At 33.1% G+C, this 26685-nt stretch overlaps 3 protein-coding genes across 7 annotated transcripts in view; 1 reads left to right on the forward strand and 2 right to left on the reverse strand.

Annotated features, from left to right (window-relative positions):
• LOC109325264 (type IV inositol polyphosphate 5-phosphatase 3-like) lies at positions 1-15420 on the reverse strand. Of its 4 annotated transcripts, none has more exons than XM_019557521.1 (11): positions 15312-15420; positions 15035-15203; positions 14483-14545; positions 13805-13877; positions 13560-13664; positions 12415-13261; positions 9174-9358; positions 7954-8062; positions 2152-2294; positions 1108-1336; positions 1-100 (listed from the first exon to the last, which is right to left on the reverse strand). In XM_019557521.1, exons 1-10 carry the CDS (start codon positions 15342-15344, stop codon positions 1117-1119), a joined length of 1947 nt encoding a protein of 648 aa, XP_019413066.1. In that variant the 5' UTR covers positions 15345-15420; the 3' UTR covers positions 1-100; positions 1108-1116. The 4 variants fall into 4 exon arrangements, with proteins under 4 accessions (XP_019413066.1, XP_019413067.1, XP_019413065.1 ...); XM_019557522.1 differs by having other exon boundaries at positions 12415-13174; positions 15026-15203; XM_019557520.1 differs by having other exon boundaries at positions 15026-15203.
• LOC109325267 (ran-binding protein 1 homolog b-like) overlaps positions 5784-26685 on the reverse strand; it is a 26569-nt gene continuing 5667 nt past the window's right edge. The window contains exon 5 of the mRNA XM_019557527.1: positions 5784-5826. The gene's annotated coding sequence lies outside the window, so the exon portion shown is untranslated. The remainder of the gene's footprint in view (positions 5827-26685) is intronic.
• The window catches only part of LOC109325266 (30S ribosomal protein S1-like), a 6097-nt gene continuing 1897 nt past the window's right edge, over positions 22486-26685 (forward strand). Inside the window, exons 1-5 of one of the 2 annotated variants that reach the window (XM_019557525.1) lie at positions 22486-23379; positions 24062-24136; positions 24221-24292; positions 24679-24759; positions 24827-24924. In XM_019557525.1, the coding sequence (XP_019413070.1) occupies positions 22582-23379; positions 24062-24136; positions 24221-24292; positions 24679-24759; positions 24827-24924 (1124 nt within the window). In that variant the 5' untranslated portion in view covers positions 22486-22581. The remainder of the gene's footprint in view (positions 23380-24061; positions 24137-24220; positions 24293-24678; positions 24760-24826; positions 24925-26685) is intronic. The other variant, XM_019557524.1, reaches the window with a different exon arrangement.

The raw sequence follows: 26685 nt of genomic DNA on the forward strand, positions 1-26685 counted from the left end.
TAAAAGAACAAATGAATAGATTTAATATTTAGTAGTGGCCATGTGAACTTTGGAAGTTGAAGTAGATATTACTAGTCCTCCTTCAGAACTCATTGTGTCCCTGAACCAGAAAGTACAATAGGATACATCAGGAGCATGTTTTAAGAGATGTTGACATGTAATAGTTTATGAAAACAGATGTTAAACCACTAAACTGAACAAATCTTAGCAGTAGCAATATGCAACAAATGAGGACCTGGTAACTTCTGTGGCACTAATGAAAATTTGGAGTAACTATTGGACCAGTTCAACATAATTGTTTAGGCTTGTTCCTTATCTATTATCTAACATTGACCATAAACCTGTACTAAGTAAATATTGTTGGGATCCAAATAGTAACCAGACAATTACACAACTCAATTGCAGAAATATATTTTAAGTGGAAAGAAAGTTTTAGTCTGTGAATGATTTAATAAAATAAATTCTAGTATCCTAGTAGACAACCATGCACAGGTCTAATTTGTGTAAGTTCTAACTGGATAAATGAACTCTAACCATATTAAAGCATTTTTGACAAAGAAAACGGAAAAAAAAAAATTGGTGGCCGAGTGTGCAAGGCTCATCTAGTAGGGTATTTTAGGATTTGAATCTGTCATCTCTAGGTTCTAACTCACAAAGCGATAACTTTAGCACTACGCTAGGCTCAATTTCTTTGACAAAAGAACAAAAGTAAAAACATTGAGATGTCAGACATCATGATTCATGAGAAAATGGTGGCAGAAACTGTTAGCTTATTAGTTGAGTTACTATGACCTTAATGTTGGCATGGCCCCACCTCATAGTAGAGTGAAGCCTGGAATTTTGGGGGCCAAACTCTTACAACTAAGTGATGGCCAAGGAAAATGGATGGAGGAACAAAGAAAATAAAATGATCCAATATTTAGCCAAATACCAGAACAGATTTAAAATTATTGCGATCAAGACATTCACTCTTGATAGTTCATCATAGTATGAGAGAGGTTACTTTGTTCTGATTCTCAACATGAGTTAAAAGGGCTAAATCGGGGGACATTTCATCGAAAACTTGTGCATGGAAGACAAGCTAATATATGATATGATACAAATTACCTGCTCCAATTATGAAGCTGAACCCCATCTACCTAAATGTGTTATAACTTCTTCATTTTCAATCTCTGCATTGGTGAATGTTAGGGCTCGTTGAAGCTTCCTAGGACAGAATGCCTCCACCTCAGCCATATATGTGGCGCACACAGGTCTATGATCTGATAATTTGAGCTCAGCCCTCCCGTAGCTTAGTAATATCAACCCCTTGCCATATGAAAGAATACGGTCACACCTGAAACATGATTGATTACAAAGATCGAGAAAATTCATCAACAAAAAATTAATGTAATAGATACCAGTAGTTCTTATACCATGAATTAGGTTTAAGGGCATAATAGAGCCGAGCACATTAAACAACCCATTGTGGTAGTTAACATTTTAAGTTCAGTAGTATTCAGCATTTTCCAAAAACCTCGAGTAAGACCAAGGACTAGTCAAAGGACTACTGCACAACCAGCCGAAGTGGGAACGAGGATGCACTTGCGGTGGGGTTTTAGTGGTTTGGGGCCCACATCAGAAGTATGGGATTCTGATGTGGGGTTTATATGGCCTTGGGGTCTCCAATCACAATGGGCAACTTTGTGGTTTGGTTTCCCAACATTCATATAAGAAAAAACTTTTTTTTCAAATTTCAATTGATCTCACAGATAGAATAGAACTAACTTCACATTCTCAGGTTGGATGTGCTAGTCAAGAAATTTCTGCTTTCTTTAAGTCTCTTAAAATTTTCAAATAAATTATTAGGGGGAAAAACAGATGCAATTTTGACCAGAGAACTTAAAAAAGTTTAGGATCATATCCCTTACTAAGATAGATATTTGGCCATTCAACATATTTCCTACATCAAATATCAAATCTAAAACATCTCATGTTGACTTTTAATTGCGAATTCATAACAGATACAGTAGAGTCAAGCTTACACACAGTTACACAATGATTAATATTAGATTGAACTGAAAGTAACAGTTTTTAGAGGGTTGATAAATAAACATATAAGATCAGGATTAGCAAACAATGAATCAAATCTCAGGTCAAAAAAAAGTATACCATGCTGGTGAACGCTTCTTAACCCTGAGATCGTCTCCGTGGTATTTATCTGAATTAATCTCATATTTATATGTTGGTGGGAAGTTTAAAATGCCTTCTGACCATCCTCCAAACACGCCACCACTCTTGAGTTCTCGAATAAGCTGTCATGATAGATTGTCAATTTACTGAACAGCCAGGGCATCACCTTACAATTTGAGATAATTTTCTGAAGCATGTGCTTATCACATTTCATGATTCAGTGGAACTAAACAAACAGGTAAATGTACTATGAAAAATAGATATCCAACTTGGTCCAGTTAGGGATCATTAGGAATGGTATGATTATCAAGGTGATGCTATGATTCAAGTTCTTTCATATTAGAAAAAACTTAATTGAAGCTTTGAGAAGAGAGAGAGAGAAATCAAAGAGAGAAGAGAGAAGAAGAAAGTGAAATATGAGGATATTATTGAATTGTTAGTTATGAAACAATAACTACTCCATATATATAGGAGCTGAATGAATAGTATAGCTGGCACACAATAGTAAAAGGAGAGAATACAATAGTATGCAATAGTGTATAATAAGCACAACTCTAATATTCCCCCTGAATCCTGAGCCATCCAAACAACTAGCAGAGCTAAGCAGAAAAACCATCAGTAACATGAAGCTTGTCTCTGAGGACAACAAATCTAGAGGTGGAGAGTCTTTGAAAGGATATCAACAAACCTGATGTTCAAAAGAAACATGCTCAATAAGAAGCTGCTTGCTAATAACTCTCTCCTTAACCGAGAAAAGGTCCAACTCAATATGTTTGGTTATAGAATGCATAACTGGATTCCTGGAGAGTAAAATAGTACTCATATTGTCACAGTAAACAATGGGAGTAGTAGCCTGAAACTGCAACTTTTGAAGAAGACTTTGAATCTAAAGCATTTCACCCGTTGTAACAGCTAAGCCCCTATATTCGGCCTCAGTAGTGGACTGAGTATTAGAGTAATGTTGATTATGCATTATTGTTCACCATTGTATTCTCTCCTGTACTATTTCACCTCCTATGTATATGGAGCAGTTATTGTGTCATAACTAACAATTCAATAATATCATAGTCATTTCTTCTTCTTCTTCTTCTTTCTTCTCTCTTTCCACTTCTGGTTCTCTCTCTCTAGGCTTTGATTAAGCATTTTCTAACATGGTATTACGAGCTTCTCGTGCCTGATTCCTCGTTCCTTGCCTGTGATTGTGATTTCCTCGCCATCGCCGCAATCGCATCACATCTGTTCGTCGACGATTCTTGTGTTGTCATCGTCGTTGCTCACTTCAGTTTTGATAATTCTTGCGTTTTTCACTCTCGTATTACTTGGACCCTTCGGTTCATGGAAGCTGCAAGGTTGATTCGTTGTTACTGCATCTCCTAGGTTTTCAAATTTTGTTGATTTGGTGTTGATACATTACCTAGGGATTCAGTTTAGTTTGTTGTGTTGTTGATTCGTGTTGCTTTCTTCCTCGGATTTTCATCACTGTTGCTTTGTCATTGTTACGTTCTTCACCGGATTGATTTGTTCGTGCTGCTGATTGTAGCAAGGTGATTCGGTTTTTTGTTGATATTGCACAGGATAAGTTTTCTTTTTCATGGAGGATTATACATCTATGTTGTCACCTCATCCGTCGCAGGTTATTCCTTTGTCAACAATTTCCTTTACTCAGGTGATCTCGGCAAAGTTGTGTGAGAAGAGTTATTTTTTGTGGAAGCAATAAGTTGAAGCGGTTATTGTCTCTCATCGTCTTGAATGGTTTGTGGTTAATCCACAATTGCCTCTACGATTTTTATGTGAGGAAGATCGTGATGCTGGCCATTTGAATCCTGCTTTTCTTCAGTGGGAAGAACAGGACCAACACCTTGTGTCATGGTAGCTACAATTATTATCGGAGACTGTGCAATCCCAAGTTTTAGGTCTTCGTCATGCGTGACAAATTTGGGATGAAATTCATACATTTTTTGACTCGTTGATTCATGCTAGGAGTCAATTGTTGCTTTCGGAACTTCGTACTTTGAAGAAGGACACTCAATCTGTTTCTGAGTTTGTTTCTCGCATCAATGCATTTGTTCAATCACAAGCTGCCATTGGTGAAGTCATTTATGGAAGAGAACAAGTTCGGTTAGTGCTGGAGGGACTTCCTTTTGAATATGAGTCCTTTGTTACTTCGATAAATAATAGAACATAATCGTGCTCATTTGTTCAGCTTGAATCCTTACTTACGGCTCATGAAACTTATTTAGAGCGGATTCATCCTCTAGTTACTAAAACGTTTTCTGTGAATGTGGCTCATTCGCCAATTAAGACTTGCCCAGCAGCTTCTTCACGTATTCCACGTTCCTCCTTGCATCATTCTCTTGTTCCACAAGAAGTTCATCCGGGTGTTAATGCATATGGACTCTCGGACTCTTCCTCTCAATTTCATCATTCCTTTAGGAGGAAGAGGTCACGGTTTTGGAAGAGGAAGAGGGAGCAGATTTCATTTTGGTAGAGGCAGAGGCGGTGTTAGGTGTCAACTGTGTCACAAACCTGGACATGAGGCTTTACAATGTGGGTGTAGGTTTGATCTAGTCTTGGGAACACTACAACAGGCAGCTTCGGCTCAACATACTTCAACCCCCTCTTATGTGGGTTTGCATCCTTCTCAGCACTCATATCATTTTGTTCCTTGTCAGTATGGATTTACTAAATCTTCTGCCTCACATCTTCCTGATTATCATTAGGCTTCGATTTTGGGTCTTGCACCTATACGCTCCTCCTCACTTGCATATGGAGCTCCTCCTCTACAACTACGGCCATGAATTCAGTTTCATGCAATGGTTATGGAGTCACAGGTCTACAACTCTTAGCTATGGTATCCGGACTTGGGGGCCATGCATCATATTACTTCTAATGCTTCCAATATTATGCATCAGAATGATCTTTCTGGAACATATCAGATTCACGTGGGAAATGGTTCAGGTGTTCCCATAACAGGTACCGGTGTATCCATTTTCTCTTCCCCTTGTGTCCTTGCCCATACCCTTACTCTTAACAATTTACTTTTAGTCCCTTCTATAACTAAGAATCTGGTCAATGTGCGTCAGTTTGCTAGGGATAATTCTGTTTACTTTGAGTTTCATTCTCACTAATGTTGTGTCAAATCTGAGATTGATGACACTATCCTTCTAGAAGAAACAGATGGATCTGAAGGGTTATATGTGTTCAACAATCTTCGTCTTGTTGTACCCAAGTCTTGTTTCAGTACTAGTACGAATTGTCTTTCTATAGGTTCTGAATGTAACCTTGTTGTTTCTTCGAATAAACATTCTAGAGATGATCTTTTGTACTCTTTGTGGCATTCTTGATTAGGACATCCACATGAAGGGGTTGTGAAACATGTTTTGAAGTCATGTAATATTCATCTTATGAATAAAAGCAAAGTTGTGGTTTATGATGCTTGTGCTTTGGGAAAATCTCATCACTTGCCTTCAAACACTTCTCTTACTGTTTACTCGACGCCCTTTGATTTGTTGTATGTTGATCTATGGGGCCCTACTACTACTTTATATGTTTCGAGTTTTAGTTACTACATGTCCATTGTTGATTCCTGTACTAGATACACTTGGCTATTTTGTTTAAACAAAAGTCTGAAGTTATCACTTTCTTTAAGCAAGGTTAAGGCCAAGATAAACACATGATCCAAACATTGATTAAAAACCTTAGGCCACACAAATTTGTGTAGACAGCAACGAGAGAACACATGATCTAATAGACAGCAACGAGAGAACAAATTTGTGTAGAAGAGGAACAAAAAGAAACCTTAGGCCACACATTCAGCGATTAAAAACAAAGCAACAGTCACGATCACAGTGAAACCAGGAACGAGAAGCTCTAGATACCATGTTAGAAAAAGCTTAATTGAAGCTTTGAGAAGAGAGAGAGAAAAATCAAAGAGAGAAAGAATCAAACGAGAGGGAGAGAGAAGAGAGAAGAAGAAAGTGAAATATGAGGATATTATTGAATTGTCAGTTATGAAACAATAACTGCTCCATATATATAGGAGCTTAATGAACAGTACAGCTGGCACATAATAGTAAAAGGAGAGAATACAATAATATGCAATAGTGCATAATAAGCCCTACTCTAATATTTCGTTTGCAGTATGCTAGTATCATGCAGTTGTTCAAATAGCCAGTAAAAAAGTTAAGCTTAGCATTGTTTATTTTGTGGTTTTATATTTGAACCTTCATATGTTGTTTTTTTTTTTTTGCAAAGATAAGTATTATTAATTGGCTGCCAAATCAACCATCCCATTTTCCCACCAAGCAACACAGTTATGTTTTCCTACCCAAATGATGTGCAACCATCCCAGAGTAAACACACATCTGGAGGCCAATCTAGGCACTGCAATTGATGGATGACCGACACAGTAAAACCGTTTCACCCTTCACTAACTTCTCCACAAGCACTCGTCCTCAACCATAAAACCAGCAACCACCACATGCATCACTCACCTCGCTGGTGCCCGCACTCACTGTTCGATTCTTACCCCTATAAACGAATCAACCTAAAAAGGCTCCTACAAATCAATATTACACCCATGAGCAAATCATCTAAAAATTGAAGAGATCGGATCATGGTGCATTGGTACTGATGATGAGGCTGCGCTAGTATTGAATATTGATTCTCTGTAAATTAGCTATGGAAGATAACCAAGATATAACAACAACTAAGCCTTTATCCCACTACTAGGTGGGGTCGGCTGGAAGATGACCAAGATCTAAACAAATAATTAAAATAAACAATATTTATTTACATTTTCCTGTAAATACATTAGTTTAATAAAAGTGTTAAATTGCAAAGGTTATTTTCCGAAGGTTGAAAATTTTAACAAAAGGGATTGAAGTGCAAAACAAACTGTTTAAGGTTGGAATGGTTCAATTAGGTGACAGGTCTTCTACTCCACCCGCCCACATAACGTCGCCTAAAATGAAAGACTATTAATGAACTATGGCATCATACACTAAACGTATAAACCTAAAACCTGTTACATAGATGCTTCCTGATTATCAAGGACACCAGTTTTTCTAGACTCCTTACAAAAATATACTAAAGCATTAATACAGTGGTTAAATAGCAATACGTTGTTCTTCATAAAATTGTAGAAACTAAGAAAATGTGTTAATCTAAATTATGACAAGTAGAAACTAAGAAAATTGTAATAACAAATTGTGATACTTAAAATTGGAAAAAGGCATGATAAAATTGTAGATACCATTTATCTCATAAAAAATTAATCACACAATACAATAGCAAGAAAGGAAATCCAAAATGCTACCTAGTTTCTTTTTTGACATAAAATAGCAGCATAAGTATAAGCATATAAAAATATGTCTTTATGTAAGTATTGCAGCACATCCTAGCCTCAATATTAAGAGCATGAGAACGGTATGGATAATTTCTACAAATAGACATGAGAGTTTTATAAATTGTTTTCATCAAAAGACTGCTCCACATATCCCATCATTGTTTATTTCTTGAACCATATAGTTTACCATACAAATTTTGGATGTAATTCAACATATAAAAGGGTAATATATATCTGGTACTATATATGATCAGCAGTAACCAGGTAGACCTCTTAGGGTTACTGGGCCTTGACCACAAGTGGCGAGGCCAGGTTTAGGCCCTGGGTACAGGATTTCTCATCATATAAAACACCAGATTGAGCCTTATAAGTTGTGCTACAAAAAGATGGTGGTTCTTGAGCAGTGCATACTAGATGTAAGAGTTTAATAATACCTGGTCTTTCTCAACCAATTTTGACCACTGCTTCTTTGAGATTAGAGCTCTTGTTACCACATCTGGTAAGTTGATACGATAGTTAAGATCACCGAACCAAATTATTCTTCTACAAATAAATTGGAATTGATTCAGTATATATAAAATACAGAACATTGAAACACAGAATTATAGTGACCGAACAGAAACAAAAGGAATGCTAAATTTGCTGCAACCAAGTGAATGAAACATGTGATTATATAGCAACCTAGGTGTAAAGTTGAATAGTTAAGACAACCTTCAGCGCCAAGGGTTTATTTGAGTATCTCTCTCATTGGTGTTACAACTAGTGTCATGCTCATTTGTATACTAGCTTCTAGTCCACAAGCTAGTTATTTATGGAAATGTATAAGATATACATGGAATAGAAACTGACTGACACCATTATGAAGTCACACAAAAGAAAATCCATGTGCCGGAGAATCTTTGCCTACAGCTAAATACAGCTGAAAAGCAGCTCAAGTCTAGCAAATACTGAATGTTATAACATATGATGGGTAAAATCAAACCAATTGTCATAGAACAGTACCGTCTTAATTTGTAGAGAGTATAATTTGGCTGGATTTGTTCATGTTCCAATTGTCAACTATATATATTATATACACAAGGAGCCTAGCTGAAGTCAAGTTGGTGTGTTTATTATCCTCATCTCACACCCTCCTCTACATTATAATTCATCAATAATTTCCTTATATTCTGATTTAGAAATTTTAGAAACCACTTCATTTCCATAACAATCCCCATTGCCCACTACAAACAAAGGACATAAAAATGAAAAACCATAAAAATTGACAAGTAATTAAGCTAAAAATGAAGCAACTAAGAATTAGATAATTCAGGGAGCAATGTAAACATACAATGTAGAAAACATTTAGGATTAAATGTGTTTAGTCCCTGCATATATAATTTTTTTTTGGCTTTAGTCTCTTCCCTATTTAAAATTTTCTCATTTTTGGTCCCTCATTTTACCAAAAATAGTGTGGTTTAGTTTCTCACCAGGGACTAAAAGAACACTATTGTAGTATTTTTAGGAACTAAATATGAATAAAATCTAAATAGGGACTAAAGCGAAAAACATCATATTTAACAGGACCCAAAACTTATTTAGACAAAAAGGTTATTATAATCATGAAGTAAATTAGCAATCCTGTATGCCATGGGATATTAAAGCATGCACTCACTCGTGATCAATGATTCTTTTGGGAAGTCCAATATAAGAAACTGAATGAAAATGGGTTCTCCGTAGTATTTCTTTAACATCAGAATTCCTTTTATGTTCGTCTCCTTCCTTTTCACCCGACGTAAGGTGGGTACATATGAAACAAAAAAGTGTCTGATATATGGACATGCTGACAGATATTGATCCCTGGAAAACTAAAAGATTTAATAATTTGATGAAAGAAATAATACTGATCAGATGGTTACCTCAATACTAATATTAACAACAATAAAAATATAAATCTAGTTAAAAGAGCCACAATGAACTACAAAAATATCTATATAAACAGGAAAAGAAATTATGTTAGAGGTTAAAACTAATTGATTGATTTTCTAACGAAAAAAATGGATATCAATTCATGGATTGTTAATCAATGAATATAGGGTACAAGATTTATACATAACTTAGGCTAGTCAATCAGTAAACTTAAGGGATTAGGATATCAACTTTCTAAGGAAACAAATAATGATAAAGAAATAACATAATAATATATATAAAAACTATATCTAACTATATTAGAATAACGTCTCAACAAATATCTCAACATTGCCCCTCAAGACGGACCATATACATCATATGCATCCAACTTGTCAAACATAAATGTTATCCTAGGATCCTGCAAAAGCTTGGTGAAGATATTAGCCAGTTGATCCTTAGAGTTATTAGAAGTCTTAATGATGTCAGATCTTGTAACACCCCAACCTTGACATGGACCCCTTTGAGCCCATAAATTTACTGAGTGTGTCACCTTTTAAGCTTAAATAACCCCATAGAATTTTATTCTCCTTAAAGAGAGCTTCCCACGACTTGAACCTGTGACCTCAGGGACTTATAGTCAAAGATTTCATTGAGTCACTACCACTAAATTACATTCCAATTGGTCAATAAAAAATGGATTTCAATGCTATTTCTTTTTCCTTAGTAGTAGCAACCCAATGGAATCTATGGCTTTAAGTTTCTAAGGTCATGGGTTTGAGTCGCAGGAGATTGCCTTTAGGGGGAATAAAATATTACATGAGATATTTAAGCTTATAGGGTGACACAGTAACTTAGATTCATAAGCCCAAAGAGGTCGAACGTCAAGCCTGAGATGTTACATTAAAAATGCACCGTTTTATGTAACACTCCAACCTTGACATGTGACCCCTCTAAGCCCATGAATTTACTGAGTATGTCACCCTTTAAGCTTAAATACTCCATGCAATATTATATTCCTCTAGAGGGAGCCTCCCGTGACTAAAACCTACGACCTCAGGGACTTTTAGTTAGATATTCCATTGAGTCACTACCACTAAGCTATGGTAACTTATTGGTAGTGACTTAATGGAATCTAAAAATAATGGATGCAAAAGTGGTAGGTTTTGGATCACTATCTGGTAAGACTTGTGTGAGTGCATAAGCTATGGGTTACGAATGACTATCTAGTAAAACCTGGGAGACAAACTCGTGGCCTATAGCAGAAAAAAGTTGATGATCCTCGAAAAGGTGACATCTACATACACATAGAAACAATGGGTGACAGGACAATAACACAGACACCCCTTTTTTATCTGAGAATAACCAAGCAAAACACACTTAATTACACGAGCAGACAATTTATCACAACTTCACAACCAGGTGAAAGATCACGCACAAAAAAAGTAGAGCCAAACACGAGAGGAGGAATACTATAAAGGATATCATTGGGAAATAATAAAGAAAAAGGAATTTGAAAGGGACATTAGCACCAAACAAATGGGTATGAGCTATGTTAAAAATATGCACCACTCAACTATACCGTTTTGCTGAGGTGTGTGAGGGCAGCTAGGTTGATGTAAAATGCATGTGTTTGAATGAAAGAGTTAAAGTTGGCAGAAAAATACTTCTTAGCATTATCACTGAGCAAAATATGAATGGATTTCCCAACTTGATTCCTAATTTCATAACAAAAAGATTAAAAATGTGGAATAATTATGACCTTTCTTTTATTAAAAAGATCCCAATACAACTTGAGAAATCAGTGATGAAATTAACATAATCCCCATGTCTTCAATTAGAGGAAACACGACTATACCCAAAACATCAGAATGAACAATATCAACAGCAAAGTGAACTTAATTATTGACTCTACTTGGAAAAGCTACCCTAACATGTTTTCCAAGTTGACACAAATCACTTTAAGGGAACAGAATGGGACAAAAACAGTAGTGAGTGGCTGCCTATAGTGGTGTGTGGCTCAGCACGCCAGCGAAGCTCAAATGGCAAAAACATGTGTTATCACATGATAAACCTTTGGTGGCAGTGCTGGGTGGGATGTCCTATCTACAGTGTTTGAGTCTAACTGTGAAGAGATTTCAGGCACTGGACGGCTACAAACAACCAGCACCAACAGCAGCTGAAACCCTAAACCAAACAGCCAAGAATGAACAAGAAAAGCTCTGGATACCAACTTAAAAGTTAGTGTGTGAATAATGACTTGTTATTCAATGAATATCGAATACAACATTTATACAGAACTTACACTAGTCAATCCCTAAACTTAAGGGATTAGGATACCAACTATCTGTGGAAATAGATAATGATAAAAATACAACAAAATAACCTAAACACAAACTATATCCAACTATATTAGAATAATATCTTAACAAATATCTCAACAGATAGGTGTCAAGTGGAAATGCAGTGATGTATGCAGCAAAGGGAAGGATTAATTATCTAGGTTTAAGGAGGACAATTTGCCTCCATTCCAGAATTTTGATAAAAACATGATTGACTGAAAGAAGGGAATCAACTTTATGTATGATGCAAGGAAAAGATCTTGACAAGCAAGCACCAATATGAGCCACTGATTTGTTGAGCTATGAGTTAACAATCAAACTGATCAAAAGAATCAATAGGGACATAACAAGAGAACTGAGACATAAGAAAATCACATATCACATATCAGCAACCAAAATGTGAGGGGAGGGGAGGGGAAAAGGCAAAATAACAGGCACAAAGTTTGAGCTTAAGTGAAACTAAAAACAGAAAGAACTACTGTGTATTTTAGCCCTTGATGGGTAGCAAGCAAATACATCAGAACCCAAAATCATGAAGGGATACAGGAAATTATATATATGACAAGAAAAAAAAACAACGAATTATCATATGATAATTAAAAAAGATACAGACACAAGCAGTGAAATTAGATGAGACATGAGAGAGAATATCAGAAGGGAAAAGACCTTGTTACCAATGTAGCCCATAATACCAATGCCAACAGTTGACACCTTTAAATTCTGAATATGCTTACGCAAGCTTCGTCGAACCCATACAGTGATGAAAATCCCAACCATCTGCTTGCTCACAATCCTTACATATGATGATCTTCTCTTCCGCTTCATTAAAGCTTCAAGGTCAATTTCAGGAAGCAAAACCATCCCTAGCATGTCGTTCTTAATTGACTTGAAAGAATTGTATGTTTTTAAAGACTTATATGATTCAAAGGATTTGACAGATTTAAAAGTTGGTCTCTTCGATACTCGCTGAGATAGGAGATTTAGCGGTGGCTCCGGCCAGCTCAAACCAATCAACTCAGGCCCACTAAGCATTCTGGTTAGTTTAGTGGTTTGTTGGGAAAATGATGTGTCCATGTTTTCAGAGGAGCGTTGAGTGTGGAAAGAATGTAGCCTATCAAACTTCTTTGGAAAAGAAAACTGTCTCTGGACACCAGGTTCAACTGGCACACCAGAATTGGGAATATCAACAGCATCGAAAGCCGATAAATGTGTATTCATGATGTCACCTGTGATTGTTCCATTAGTACCTTCATAAACATATTCACCCAAAGGATGAACTTCCTCACCGACGTCACTATCACTTTCAAGTAACATTTCTTCTTCTATATCTGAGACATCATCTGGTATCTTAAATTTTGATGGAGATGGGGGATTACTGAAGGATTTTATCTTTGATGCTGAAGGCCGAACTCTATTCAGTGTTTCCCTGATAATATTTTCCCATTTTGGAACAGGACGAGTATCTTCAGCACCAAAAATGTTACCAGGGTTTAACGGTACAATCTCTTGAAGACTGCAAGTGTAAAACTTTGTTTTAGCCTAACAAATGGGATGAATCTTCATATGCATGAAACAGAAGTGTTTATAGTTAAAAATATTTGAGAAGAGAATACAAAATGGTATCAGATGCACTCAGGTATATGTACAGTATCCGGAGTGGAGAAAAAATAAACTTGTGATGCAATTCATCAATAGATTTACTAAGGCTGGCTTAATATGAAGAATAAGTAAGAGCATTTGATGTGACGGATATCAGCACTTCTTTATGTACTTCAAGAAGTATTCTCAATTAAAATCCGGGAAGAACTTACCCAAGGACATAGATGTCAGCTGGTTCGTTGACACCTAACCAATCATGAATATCTAAATCATCATGTGGAAGTCTTCCTCCAACATTCCATGTCCCAACACATATCCTAGGAGACAAATATAGACCAGAATTCAGATATGACAGGTTCAACCAATAATGTCAAATAAACTGTGGTTTTCAAACTTTCAAATCATTGCAACTATTGCCTCCTCTTGCTTGCTAAATAAACATAGAGTAGTAACTCACTTCAGTTCCTTCGAGTTTATATACTGAGATCTATAAGTTGATGACATTTGCCTCCTTAACCTTGGAAGAAATTCTGAAGTTCAATGGGAATTAGGCTATTATACAGGCAAAAAAGAAAAGCTATATATTAAACCTTAATAGTTCGCAGAATAGATTACAAATCGGAAACAAATAAGTTAGAACAGGATGTTGATGGAGTTTTGGTTTCTGCAGCATAATATGATTTTTATGCGATAAGCTGCTTTCAGAGAAGGAGGAAAATAGTCCCTATGGCAGGAATAATGTAGCGAAAGTTTATAAATTTAAATTACATGACAGTAAACAATTGATTTGCTCAATTTAGAGTCCATCCTAACATCAAATGAATACTTGTTTCGATTATAATGTGTTCTCAAAAGTCATAATATAGTAGACCTACAATTTTATGCAGAGACCAAATTCCAGATATTTATTTAAATGCAGAAAATCAGGTAAATTCTAACAGCCTACTACATGAGGAACTATCGAAACTGACAAATAAGCAACAGCAAGTTCCTCGCTTCAGAATTTTAGACATGTATCATTGATATACAACCATTGAAAAGGCTTTGGCCAGTCTCTAAAGTATATCGGAGAAAATGAATAAAACTTAGCAGTTCTTAGTTGGTAAATACGAATTTCAAGAATGGAAAAAATCACCATTTGATTCTAGTGGAGCTTCATTGCGCCTATTGTCCATAAACTGTGACTGTCCTCCCCACTCTGCACAGTACACCAATACCAAGGTTAAACTTAAGCAGCCAAAAAAGAGTAAAAGACAGAAGGGGTCTTTACACACCACTTAGAGCCCAAAAAAAGTAGTTTTTTTCACAAAAAACTTTTTCTTAATAATAATAAATCACTTCTGACACTTACATGTTTGTTTGGTTGAGCTTTCACTAAAAAGTAGAAGTTACATATGAGAAGCTATTTCTAGCTTCTCTGAGAAAGCCCCTTACATGCATAAAAATCTTCTACTAAAAGTATTTTTTACAATTTCAGCAAAATGAAAAAATAGTTTCGGATTACATAAATCAAATTAACAAATTCTACAGCAAGTAGTATATACATCATTGCTCAATATTCCAAATTCTAATTCTAATCAAATTAACAAAAATCTACAGCAAACCCACTTCCCCAATCTTCAAATTAAAACACCAATGAACATAAACAACAACAAAATCTATGTTACAAAAAGATAACCTTCATTACCAGAACCACTTTCAGGATCATAACAATCATCATCATCATCATCATCAGGGTCAGCACTGTAATCAGACTGATTGGTTCCCATGTTAAGCCATTTATCCATCACCACTCTTGCCCAGAATAGTTGTAAGCAGGAGTACCAATCCAAACAACATAATTGAGCCCTAGTTTTCTGCAAGTTGCCTCATTTTGCAAAAATCAACAAACCCCATAACCACCAAAGACAACAATAACCATGAAAAAAGAAAGAATCCATGAGAGAAAGAGAAAGAAACAGTACCTGATTGTGGTGTGGTGATGATCTTTGCTTCATCAGTGTTAGAGTGAGAGGGAAAATGAAGTTGCTACAATGGTGGCAGTTGAAGCTGAAAATATTGTGACTCTACAACTTATTTACTCGTAAAACAGAATATTAACTCATATATTTTGTTTGGACTTTGGATAAGCTGAAATGATTAATTTTCTAAAAGTGTAATATAGTGTGGCTAGTATAAAGATTTCCCTTATATTATTTATTATTAATTTATATTATTTGTAAGTGGAAAAGTAAATGGAAATTGAGGTAATATTAAAATTAAGGATAAAATGAGAATTGAAATTAAGGAATATTCTAATTTATTTTTAAGTGTATATTTTTATTCTTAGATTACTTTGGAATTGAAATTAATTAATTTTCTTAGATTACTTTGTAGATTTCTATGTAGAAAGTGCATTTACTACTCTTGTATTCTTAGATTACTCTTGTATTCTTAGATTACTTTTTATTCTTAGATTACTTTAAATAAGAGAGAATGGAAGTATATTTTCTTAGATTTAAATTTTGGCAGTACGACAACTTTATTAATTGAGTTGACTTGTTGAAACACTTATGTCATGTTAATATTTGAGATTAAAATCTTGCAATCAAATATATCCATCAATTTATCAACAAACAATATGATTGCACTTTATTTATTTAAAGTATGCAATAGTGGTTTTATTTTAAATTTAAGATTTTCTTTATGTAGATCATGTGTGACTTTTATAGAAGGTAATCCTCTCCAAATGGACAATATATACAAAATGGTAGATCTAATTCTTACATTTATACACCAAACTTAAACCTAAGCCTTTTTAAAAGAAATCAAGTATATATCATTCGAACAAATTTAAAAATTTTCTAACAAATCCACATTACCATTATTGTATAACATTTTTTCTTGCACCACCTTGGTGGATTCTTTGGTCTTTTTAACAACAACAACAAAGGTGAGTTCTTACCATATTGTTGTTGTTGAGTTTGACACTCATGGCAATGGGATAGTCAACAATGCTTGGGATCCAAATTATCAACACATTCGAAATCCAAGAAAACTTTGAAATGGGATGCTAAATATGGTGGTGATGTAGCCAATGTTGAGATAAGGTAATGTGGTGCACTTGTTTTGTATGCGCTACTTGTTCTTGACATTAAATAAAAGTGACATGAAATAATGGTTCCCACTCATCTATTAAAAACTCTCTTAAATGAGTTTTCACTTTTTTTTTCTTCTTTTGTTCTTTTTCTAGTCATAATAACACATTATTTATGATTCTCATTTTTCTTCAAATTCAAGTAAAATAGGCAAACGGTCATGCCATCAAGTTCATTGAATGTAAATAAGAACAATATTGAGCAAAGGTTATAAATTATGAGTATAGAATTCTTTATTTTGTATTTCCACATTTCTCTGCATATTAAAATGATAAAGCTTTCAAACTTTCACCAATAATCTTTACAATAACACAAACCATCATTAAAGTGATGGAAACAATTATTATCTCTCACAATAATTTCTTTAGCAATAATTATGGAGATGAACTTGATAGTACCATACTCTAGATTAAACAAAACTTATTTAAACTGTTTGTGCTCCTTAATTGTTGATTGTGTACGTATTAACCTACAAAATGCGATAGTAGGGACTTGAACCTATAATCCCAAGCTATTATGTAAAGTTCTAGCATTAATATTGGACCCTCAAACTCTATGAAATTATTAAGCTGTTACTTAGCTTGAAACCCTGTGCATTTATTTATTCTCATAAAGGAAGTCTTCCTTGAATCAAACTTTATAGTGTTAGATTAAAAAAAATGACTAATATGAATTTTATAACATTAAAATAAACATAGTGGTTAGGGTGTCAAGATTTTTCAGGAACTTTTGTTTATACCTTAAGTCCATAACTCCACAAGCCTACAATGAAAATGGCACTTCAAAATAAAATAAAAAACCATGACCTACAAGTGACCCAATGAGTCTCACTAACACACTCTCACATTACAAGATAGTTATGAGTGAAGCAATGAACAAACTATAGGAAGATAATTACGTATAGTGGTATAAGGCTCATTAGATCCTCAAGTATTGAACTAAGCTAAAGATAAAATAATAGATTTTTTATTTGATTTCAAGTTTAGGGTTTAGACTTATATTGAATTTGCATATTTGAAAGCAAAGACTAATTTTCCTCAAAGGTTGATTAAAAGTGAAAGACATATTATTCACTCATTAATTTATCTTCTTTTGACGCAATGATTTTATTAACATAATAATGTAGAAAGTGCCTTTACTACTATTAAGATTGTGAAAAATTAGGTTGTTAATCAAATGAAAGATGCATGAATAAATAATTGTCTACTAACTTATAATAAGTGAGAAGTGTTCAACAACGTTAATAATGAATTTACATGTCAACAATTTTAAAATATGAAGTCACTTATAGATCAGTTATAAGGTGTGTAATTCATTTGATCAAATATACTTAAATTTTATTATTTTAGCATTCATTTTTTAACTTTTTATATACAATAATATTTATTATTTTAACTTTTAATATACTAGCGTGTCGACAGACACTTCGTGTCTGCCGACCCACATTTTTATTTTATGATATTAAGTATTAAATTTGTATTTTTTATTTTAGAGAATTGGAATGTTTTTTACTGGATGTATTCCATGTTATAATTTTTGTATTTATTATAATATACAACTTAAAGTGAGATGTATTAATTATAGTTATCTAAGATTATATGGTTTTACCTTAGAAATAAAAAACATTAAGGATAAAATAGGAAAATAGAATCATGGTGATAATTATTTCAAGTTTTGACTTTATATATAGTATAATTTTAGAGAATTAGAATGTTTTTTATTGGATGTACTTCATGTTATAATTTTTGTATTTACTATAATATTCAACTTAAAGTGAGATGTATTAATTATAGTTAATTATGATTATTTGGTTTTACTTTAGAAATAAAAAACATTAAGGGTAAAATAGGAAAATAAAATCACAGTGATAATTATTTTAAGTTTTGATTTTATATATAGTATGAATATTTCACCTACTACTCCATATCTTAGATCCAGTGTATCAAATTGCGGACCACGTCACGTGATGTGGCCGCAATATTGCGGTTGCGGTGGCCGACGCAATCGCATCACATCGCAATTGCGGTGTGATACCGGATCAGAGTGATGTGACAACAACATGTCGCGTCGCAACCGCATCGGACCATATTTTGACTTCATCAGGTCGCAATACAACCACATCAGGTCGCATCGATGTGAAACATATGTTTTTACTCACAAAATAATTCACACCGTATGCCACAATCTGCATTGCGACGACCGCAATGATCACAATCATAGTAACCGTAATCGCAATGTAAAACACTACTTAAATATGACAACTTTCTTAAACTTCAATACATGTGTGATTTACCCTCCAAAGTTTAAAATTGTGCAAAACATCCCTTGACTCTTATGGTTGGTGTGATAATTAGTGTGGCCAGGATGGTGATGGTTGCAATGGCTAAGGTGGTTATGTTGGTTGCAATGGTGATGACTAGAGTGATAGTCATCATTTGGCAGTTGATGGGGTGATAATTAAGGTGATCACAATGGTGGTTACTGATTGTGGCAATGGTTGGGTGATTACAATGATGGTAGACATTAGGGAAGATGATAGAAAGAGTGGTGATAGTGGTTGAAATGACGATGGTGTTGGTTGGGTTTATAGTTTACTCGTATCTATTATCTATATAACAAAAAAAGCTTCTCATTGACACATGTCACCATCTCATTAACTTAAGCTTTTTGTCATGTCATCATTGACACATGTTACCATTTCCTTAACTTTTCCCCTTCCAAAATGCCCACATATTCTTATAATGAACTCTCACACACTATATCCTTCTTCTACTATCTTAATATAAAAATATATGTGAGAAGAGATTGTCCAAAGAATAGTCTATTTTCATCAAATTAATTTTTCATCTCTCTACTCTTATTTCATTTCAATTTACTTCTTAGTTTTCTTCTTTATTCTTATTTCAATTTACTTCTTAATCTTCTCTTCTTTTGAAACTCATAAATTACTTCTCCTACATTTTTTCTTCATTTTTATTAGACAGATCTAATCTTTTCCATCATCAAACGAAATATGATTTTCATCAAATTAATCTTTCATTTCTCTACTCTTATTTCATTTCAATTTACTTCTTAATTTTCTTCTCTATTCTTATTTCAATTTACTTCTTAATCTTCTCTTCTTTTGAAACTCACAAACTACTTCTCCTACATTTTTTTATTTTGATTAGACAGATCTAATCTCTTCCATCATCAAACGAGGTATGATTTTATAGTCATTTCACTTTTTTATTACTTCATCATTCATGAATTATCTACCGAGATGTTCATTGCTAGATATAATTTTATTTCATATTTTACCAATCAAATAGATAAAAGCCTTATAAAATAAAAAACTGATATAATTTTGAACATATTTTGATTCTTACAACTATCATTCAGGTTTATCCACACTTACTAAAGTTTTAGATCTAATCCAAAAAATGTTTCAATGTTGAATCCATTTTCATCATCAGGGATCTTGATAAGCCATTTTGTCATTTTTTGTTATGACTTTCTTCTATATTATTTGAAAGTTTCAAATTGTATAATTTTCATATTATGCATATTCAATTTCATATTATGTATAATTGATTATGATAATTAATTGATTTGATTTATATTTTGATTAAATTATTTATGATTCGCTAATTTTAAGCAATGTTCATTATGAATATAAATTTGCATAACTGTAAATAATAAATTTGCGAAAACTTAATAATGAGGCTACAAATATATGGTCGAAACTGTCTTCCTCTTTTCAATTAGTCATATAATGAGAGTTATGATATTACAATTAATAAGGAAATATGTTGATATTCTAACTCCCTTAAAAATATCTAACAATGAATTTATTTCAAAATAATTATTTTTAGTACTAATTATTTAAAAAGATCTTAAAACCTTTTCAATTAATACTATTTATTATTTTTAAAACTGAAATAGTAGGAATTCAATCTTATTAAAATATTCTCAATTAATATCATCTAATCATTTTTTAAATTTTAAAACGTTAAATAGGCTATGTCGTAATTGCACATTTAGATAGTAGATCTTAAAACGTTCTCAATTATTATCATTTAATCATCTTTTAAAACATAAGTAGGAGAAATCTATTGTTACTATTAATAGAATGGGTTATGATATTATAATTAATAAGTAAATTTGTGGATATTATTTCAAAATAATCATTTTTAATACTAATTATTTAAAAAGATTTTAAACATTTTCAATTAATGTTATTTAATTATTTTTAAAACTGAAATAGTAGGAATTCAATCTTATCAAAACATTCTCGATTAATATCATCTAATCATTTTTTAAATTTTAAAACATTAAATATGATATGTAATAATTGCACATTTAAATAATAGACAATGAATTTATTTCAAAATAATCATTTTAATACTAATTATGAGTAATATTTTTCAGAAATAATTTTATTGTGATAATAAAAGAGTTACATTTGTCCAAAATTTATTTATGGCTTAAAAATAATATATTTGATTTGATTATGATAATGAATGTATTTATTTTATATTTATTTCTTGATTTATTTTCGATCACGTCATACTCATTATGGATATAAATTTGAGACAATGCTCATCATGTATATATTTTTGATAATGAATTGTGTTTAATTTCTTTATAAGCATGTTGAAAAGTTCACTAAAATATAACATAATAGAGGTTGATATTGTTCTTTAAACTTATATATTTTTATTTTCTCATTTGGGCATGTTTCAAAATATTATCTTTTATTTTGTCTGAGAAATATAATTAATATCGTTCATTGAAGTTCAGTACTTTGATTGATAAAAATGTAATCATTTTATAAAATTGGACTTGCATCAGTAATATGGGCGAAACATGTTATCTTAATAATGCGAATGTATGGGTAACATGTTTATTTTTACTATACAAATGTGCGATTAATATATGTATTCTTAGCAATATGAATGTACGGGTAACATATGTGTTTGGATCATTAAAATGTATGAGTCACATGTTTGTTATTAACAATATGAATGCACAGATAAATGTATGTTCTTTAATCATCTGAATGCACATGTAATATGTACATTCTTAATCATGCGGCAAAAATTACGGCCCATGCAAATGCACGGGTAACTTGCTAGTTGTTTTGAAAATTGATATGAAATAGTTATTTCGAGGTGTGCGATTGTCTCTTCCATCAAGTATTGCTTTCGGACATTAAACTATGACCTTTTGATCATTCTAGAAATCTAACGAGATCTTACACTACTAAACCAATGCTTTGTTGGTAATATAAAATTATGAAACCCTTGGAAAAAAAGGATGTATCAGAAATATAAATGCTACACCAACACTAGGCAAAAAGAACCACGAAATTGTGGATATTGTAACAGTTGAATAAAAGATTAAGAGCACGGATTTGCACAAATACACAATTTGATATTTTTTAATCTTCTTATTATTTATTATCAAATTTAATAGAATATGATTATTAATTAATCTATTAATATAATAATTGAATATAAGTAATTCACGATCTTCGAATTAGGAGTGATCTAAACCCGTTCATTATGTATAGGACTCACCATGGCAACCATAAAACAAAAAATTCTGGCTCAAAAGTTGTCAAATGTATTTTGTTTTTCAAGCCCCATTTCAAAATAAAAAATTAGAAACCCAAAATCACCTCAAACAAGACCTTGAGATTGATTTTTATAGATGCATAGTAAAAAGAAAAGGTTAGTGATAATTTAATTTGCTATTGGACAAATTGTTAAAAATGAATTTGTCCTCTTATCCCATTCAACCTAATAGAACCATCAAGTATTTCATTAGACAAAAAATCAAGGATTTCAATTACAACATTTGGTAAAAGAGATCACTGAATATAACTATATATGTCAATGTAAAATTTATACAAATTTAATACATTATTTATCATTCATATCATAATTTTTTTCTCTCTATTATTTGATTGAGGTCCTTAGTTATGAAAAAAGAAAAACATAATAGACAGGAAAAGGTAAAACGGATAGAATAACTAAGCATGAAACACAGTTCCTGAGTTCATGCGCTATGTGAAACAAAAACCAATTCATGTGACTCAAAATTGAACACGAAGATGCAAATTCTTTGTTCCTATAACTATAAGTCATTCTCCTTCCCCAATTGTACATTACCTCTTAACCACTTCACTGTTTTTAACAACACTTTGAAGAACAAACTTCATAAGAACCAAAACTCCTTCATTTTCATCAATAACGATGCAATTTTGGGTGGTGCCCATGTTGCATTTTCCTCCAGAAATGATAAATTTAATATCTTTTCTACTAACCAGTTATCTGAACATGAAGCACTTGAATTGCTTAACAAGCCTTCACCTGTTCCTGTTGAAAATGGGTTGAAGGAAGAAGGTTCTTCAGAAGAGAATGATTTGACACCCTTTGTGGAAAATTTCAATGGAAGTAATGGTTCAGTGGAGGAGGTGAAAGAAAATGGTGGGGTGTTAGAAGTTTCTGAGGAAAGAGATAAGAAGGTTAATGTTGAGTACTATGAACCTAAACCAGGAGATTTTGTGGTTGGTGTTGTTGTTTCAGGTAATGAAGACAAGCTCAATGTTAATGTTGGTGCAGAATTACTAGGTACAATGTTGACAAAGGAGGTGCTACCTTTGTATAGTAAAGAAATGGAGTACTTGTTAAGTGATATGAACAAGGTTGAAGAGAATTCTATGGTTCAAGGGAGGATGGAAATTCTGAAAAACGTTGATGCTTTAAGTGGAGTACCTGTGGTTGGAAGTACTGTTTTGGAGATTGGGACCATTTTGTTTGCTGAGGTTATGGGTAAAACACTTGCTGGTAGGCCATTGCTTTCTAGCAGAAGGCTCTTTCGCCGGATCGCCTGGCATCGACTGAGGCAGGTTTTAATCTTCTTCTCATTCTGCTCCCCCTCCCTATGTATGTAGATGGATCTAGAAGTTTACAACGGTAAAGATCGATTAAAAACTCAAATATGAGTTGAGTTAGTCCAACAATATATTATATAGACAAAAGCTGGTACAAACTATAAGATAATAACGATCAAAATAATAACTAACAAAATAAGCAAACTAACTAAATCCTGGATAAGATAATGCTCTATCAATCTAAATATATCTAGCTTAGTAGATGTCGTAATTTACATGCAGAATTGTGTGTTTGATGGAATAGTTCATACGGCAATTTAATTGGAATCTAGGAAGAGTGAAGGACAAATGTTCCAGGACATGAATATCACACAACTCCACAGGAGAAAATGACATACTTTAAAAATTATAGGATACAAATCCGGTCAGCAACTCAGGATACAATATTTATAACTAATATAAGACTAACATAAATCACAAGTCCTTAACTAACATAAAGATATTAATGATTGTAGACACAAAAAAGTACTATCATTTATGTAACTATTGTTGCATCTCATTTGTATTGGTGCTAAAATTCAAAACATAAAAGCAAGACAATGAAGGATGTGTAGTCTAGGAGTATCTATCAATGATCTTTAGCCAGAATAATGCTTTTATTCAGTTTTAAATCTTCCGCGTTTAATGTTTTGGGCAGATAAAACAGGTAAATGAACCAATAGAGATTAGAATCACAGGGTGGAATACTGGTGGCCTCCTGACAAGGATCGAGGTATCTGCCATCGACTTGAATGTATTTATGTGCATATAGTACTTGAGAGTAAATGCTTATGTTTTCCTGAATTTGGATATGCAGGGTTTGCGAGCTTTTATTCCCAAAACCGAGCTTATGAAAAGAATGAATAGTTTTACTGAGTTGAAAGAGAATGTGAGTTGCAGCCCTTGAAATAATTCTCTTTTTTTGTTTGGAGGAAAACTAATTAGCTTATTAGCTTCTTCTGAATTCTGATACTCTCTGATTTAATTATCTGATATTAAATATATCAAGATATAATAATGTTTATACTATAGCTTCACAGGTGTGGATAGTGCTAATAGGATCAGTTAATTTCCTATGTGGTTTCACTCTCCTTCTGTGTGATTTATCCTGAAATTTTATCCTTGTTCTTTCGTTGAAGCCATTAGCTTTTCAAGCTTTAGGCATGTCTCTGCCTTTTAGTTTGAATTATTTGATGTTTATCTCACCATCCATGGATAGTCTTCATTTTTTCTTCCTTATTTCTGGCTTGCAAATATTTGATAATAATAATGCAGGTGGGACTTGGTATGCATGTACAAATTACTCAAGTAGATGAAGCTACAAGCAATTTGGAACTTAGTGAGAGGGAAGCATGGGTCAGTACTCAAATTTGTCTATTTCTTTTCTTTTAGCCTAGCTTCGATAATTAATATGATGTTGCAGGAAAAGCTTTATCTTCGAGAAGGAATCATTTTAGAAGGGACTGTGAAGAAGATCCTTCCTTATGGAGCCCAAATAAGGATCAAAGAAACCAATAGAAGGTGAGTCATAACTCTTGATGCTTCTTTTTCCTTGTTCAAAATATTCGAGTAGATGCATTTCTTATGTGCAAGAAGAAATCCATCTTCCATATTCATTGCTTTCATTTTGACACTTGCGAAGAAAACAAACATCATTCAAGTTCATTACCTACATATGACTGATAGAGAAGTTCAAAAATAAACTAGATACTTCAAGCACAAGGATGAGTATTTTTCCAAAAATAAACTTGGAACTGTGTAGGCCGATGTTAACCCTAGTGTTAGCTTTATCATTTTGATTCCTAATTTTAGGAAAGGGTAGAACTTTAGGATATGCTTCCATGACAACTATTAATAGAAAAAAGTTTAATATATATGGATAATATAAAAATTTATATATTATCAATATATCATCTATTTATATTACTTTTATTTTAGAATTAATAGTTATTATTATATATGAATAATAGATAATATAATGATAATATAAAAAGAGTGAATACAATTCACGTTAAATTTGGATGATGCAAAACAAAGGCATCTAACACCGTAATTAAAAAATAACCATAGTTAAGTAGTTTTAATTTCCAATTTCCAGAAATCCATTCCTTGCATTAAGGGATTCTCCAAAATCTCCTTATCATATTCCATAATTCACTCACTTTTCCTTTCCTGTACGCAGAACCTTTTGATAAGAATGAAATAGTAATTCTAGGAACTGCAGAGAATTCGAAGAAATAATAGAGCAAGAATAGGGAATCCTATGAAATGAAAGGATCCCGAGAATCAGTGTTATTAGATTAAGAGGAAAGTTACAAGAAGTGTGTAAATTCTGAAAACAATGAATGAAAATCAAAACAGTTAGAAGTTGCCATTTTGTAGTCAACTGTCTTAACTGTCATTACCAGAATTTCTATAAAAGGAAAGTACACGTAAGAAAGGCAAAAAATACAAGTAAAACTATTCCTATAGGAATAATCCCTATCATTCACCTATTGGAAGCATTGTTTCATGACCTGGCAACAGAGCCTCTATGACCAATAGAGAAAGAGTTTAATCCATGCTGCCCCTATTTTTCTACATAAAAGTTGAATTACAGAACAACACAGGTGGTCCTGTGCAGTGCCCATTCTTCAAGCCCGAAGAAATCTTGCATGACGATGTTAGTTAGAGTAAAAACCATTCATAACCTTGACCTAAAAGCTTAAACTATTGGGCAAGGTGGTAATTGAGAGAGATTAAAATCTCCAATCATTGTAGTTAAACTGGTGAATTGTCTGTTTGCCAATGTCTCCTTCCCACATTTATATCTTCCTAGCTGTAACATCATTCAAAACTATTGACTGAGTTGAGCAATGTCATAAAGTATCAATTTGATTTTTCATTTTTTCCAAGTCGACAAATTCAGTCACCTACTTACAGTGTTAGTGCGAAACTTACCTAACTCTTGGTATGGCATATACTATCTTGGTAAACAAGTTTCCTATTCGGTTTTCTCATATGTAATTCTTTTAGCTGATGTTTTCCATATAATATTTGAATATGACTTGTTAGACCTGGATTTGATATAATCTTGAACCCTGTTAATGCCTCATTTACGAAGAACAGAATAATCCTTAAACTCTTATTAAAAAATGACTAAACAGATTTAACTTGATCAGTGAAGAACTGAGTAACCACAATATTTATGTGTGGATATGAATATACTTCCTGGTAAGCAATTTGGTGGTTAACTGTATTACTAGTTTGGGAGAGGTGGTTCTTAAAGTTCTGAAATACCAT

The sequence above is a fragment of the Lupinus angustifolius genome, chromosome LG13, assembly GCF_001865875.1.
Source record: "Lupinus angustifolius cultivar Tanjil chromosome LG13, LupAngTanjil_v1.0, whole genome shotgun sequence".
NCBI classification, from domain to species: Eukaryota; Viridiplantae; Streptophyta; class Magnoliopsida; order Fabales; family Fabaceae; genus Lupinus; species Lupinus angustifolius.

What these genes read in the sequence shown, in the direction of transcription:
- LOC109325264 (XM_019557520.1), bottom strand. Translation starts at nt 15,344, where the DNA reads ATGAAGCAAAGATCATCACCACACCACAATCAG. An exon ending in GCTGACATCTATGTCCTTGG is followed by an intron (nt 13,262 to 13,559) that starts GTAAGTTCTTCC and finishes TTACACTTGCAG; the next exon opens with TCTTCAAGAGATTGTACCGT. An exon ending in TGGGCTACATTGGTAACAAG is followed by an intron (nt 9,359 to 12,414) that starts GTCTTTTCCCTT and finishes TTAGTTTTCCAG; the next exon opens with GGATCAATATCTGTCAGCAT.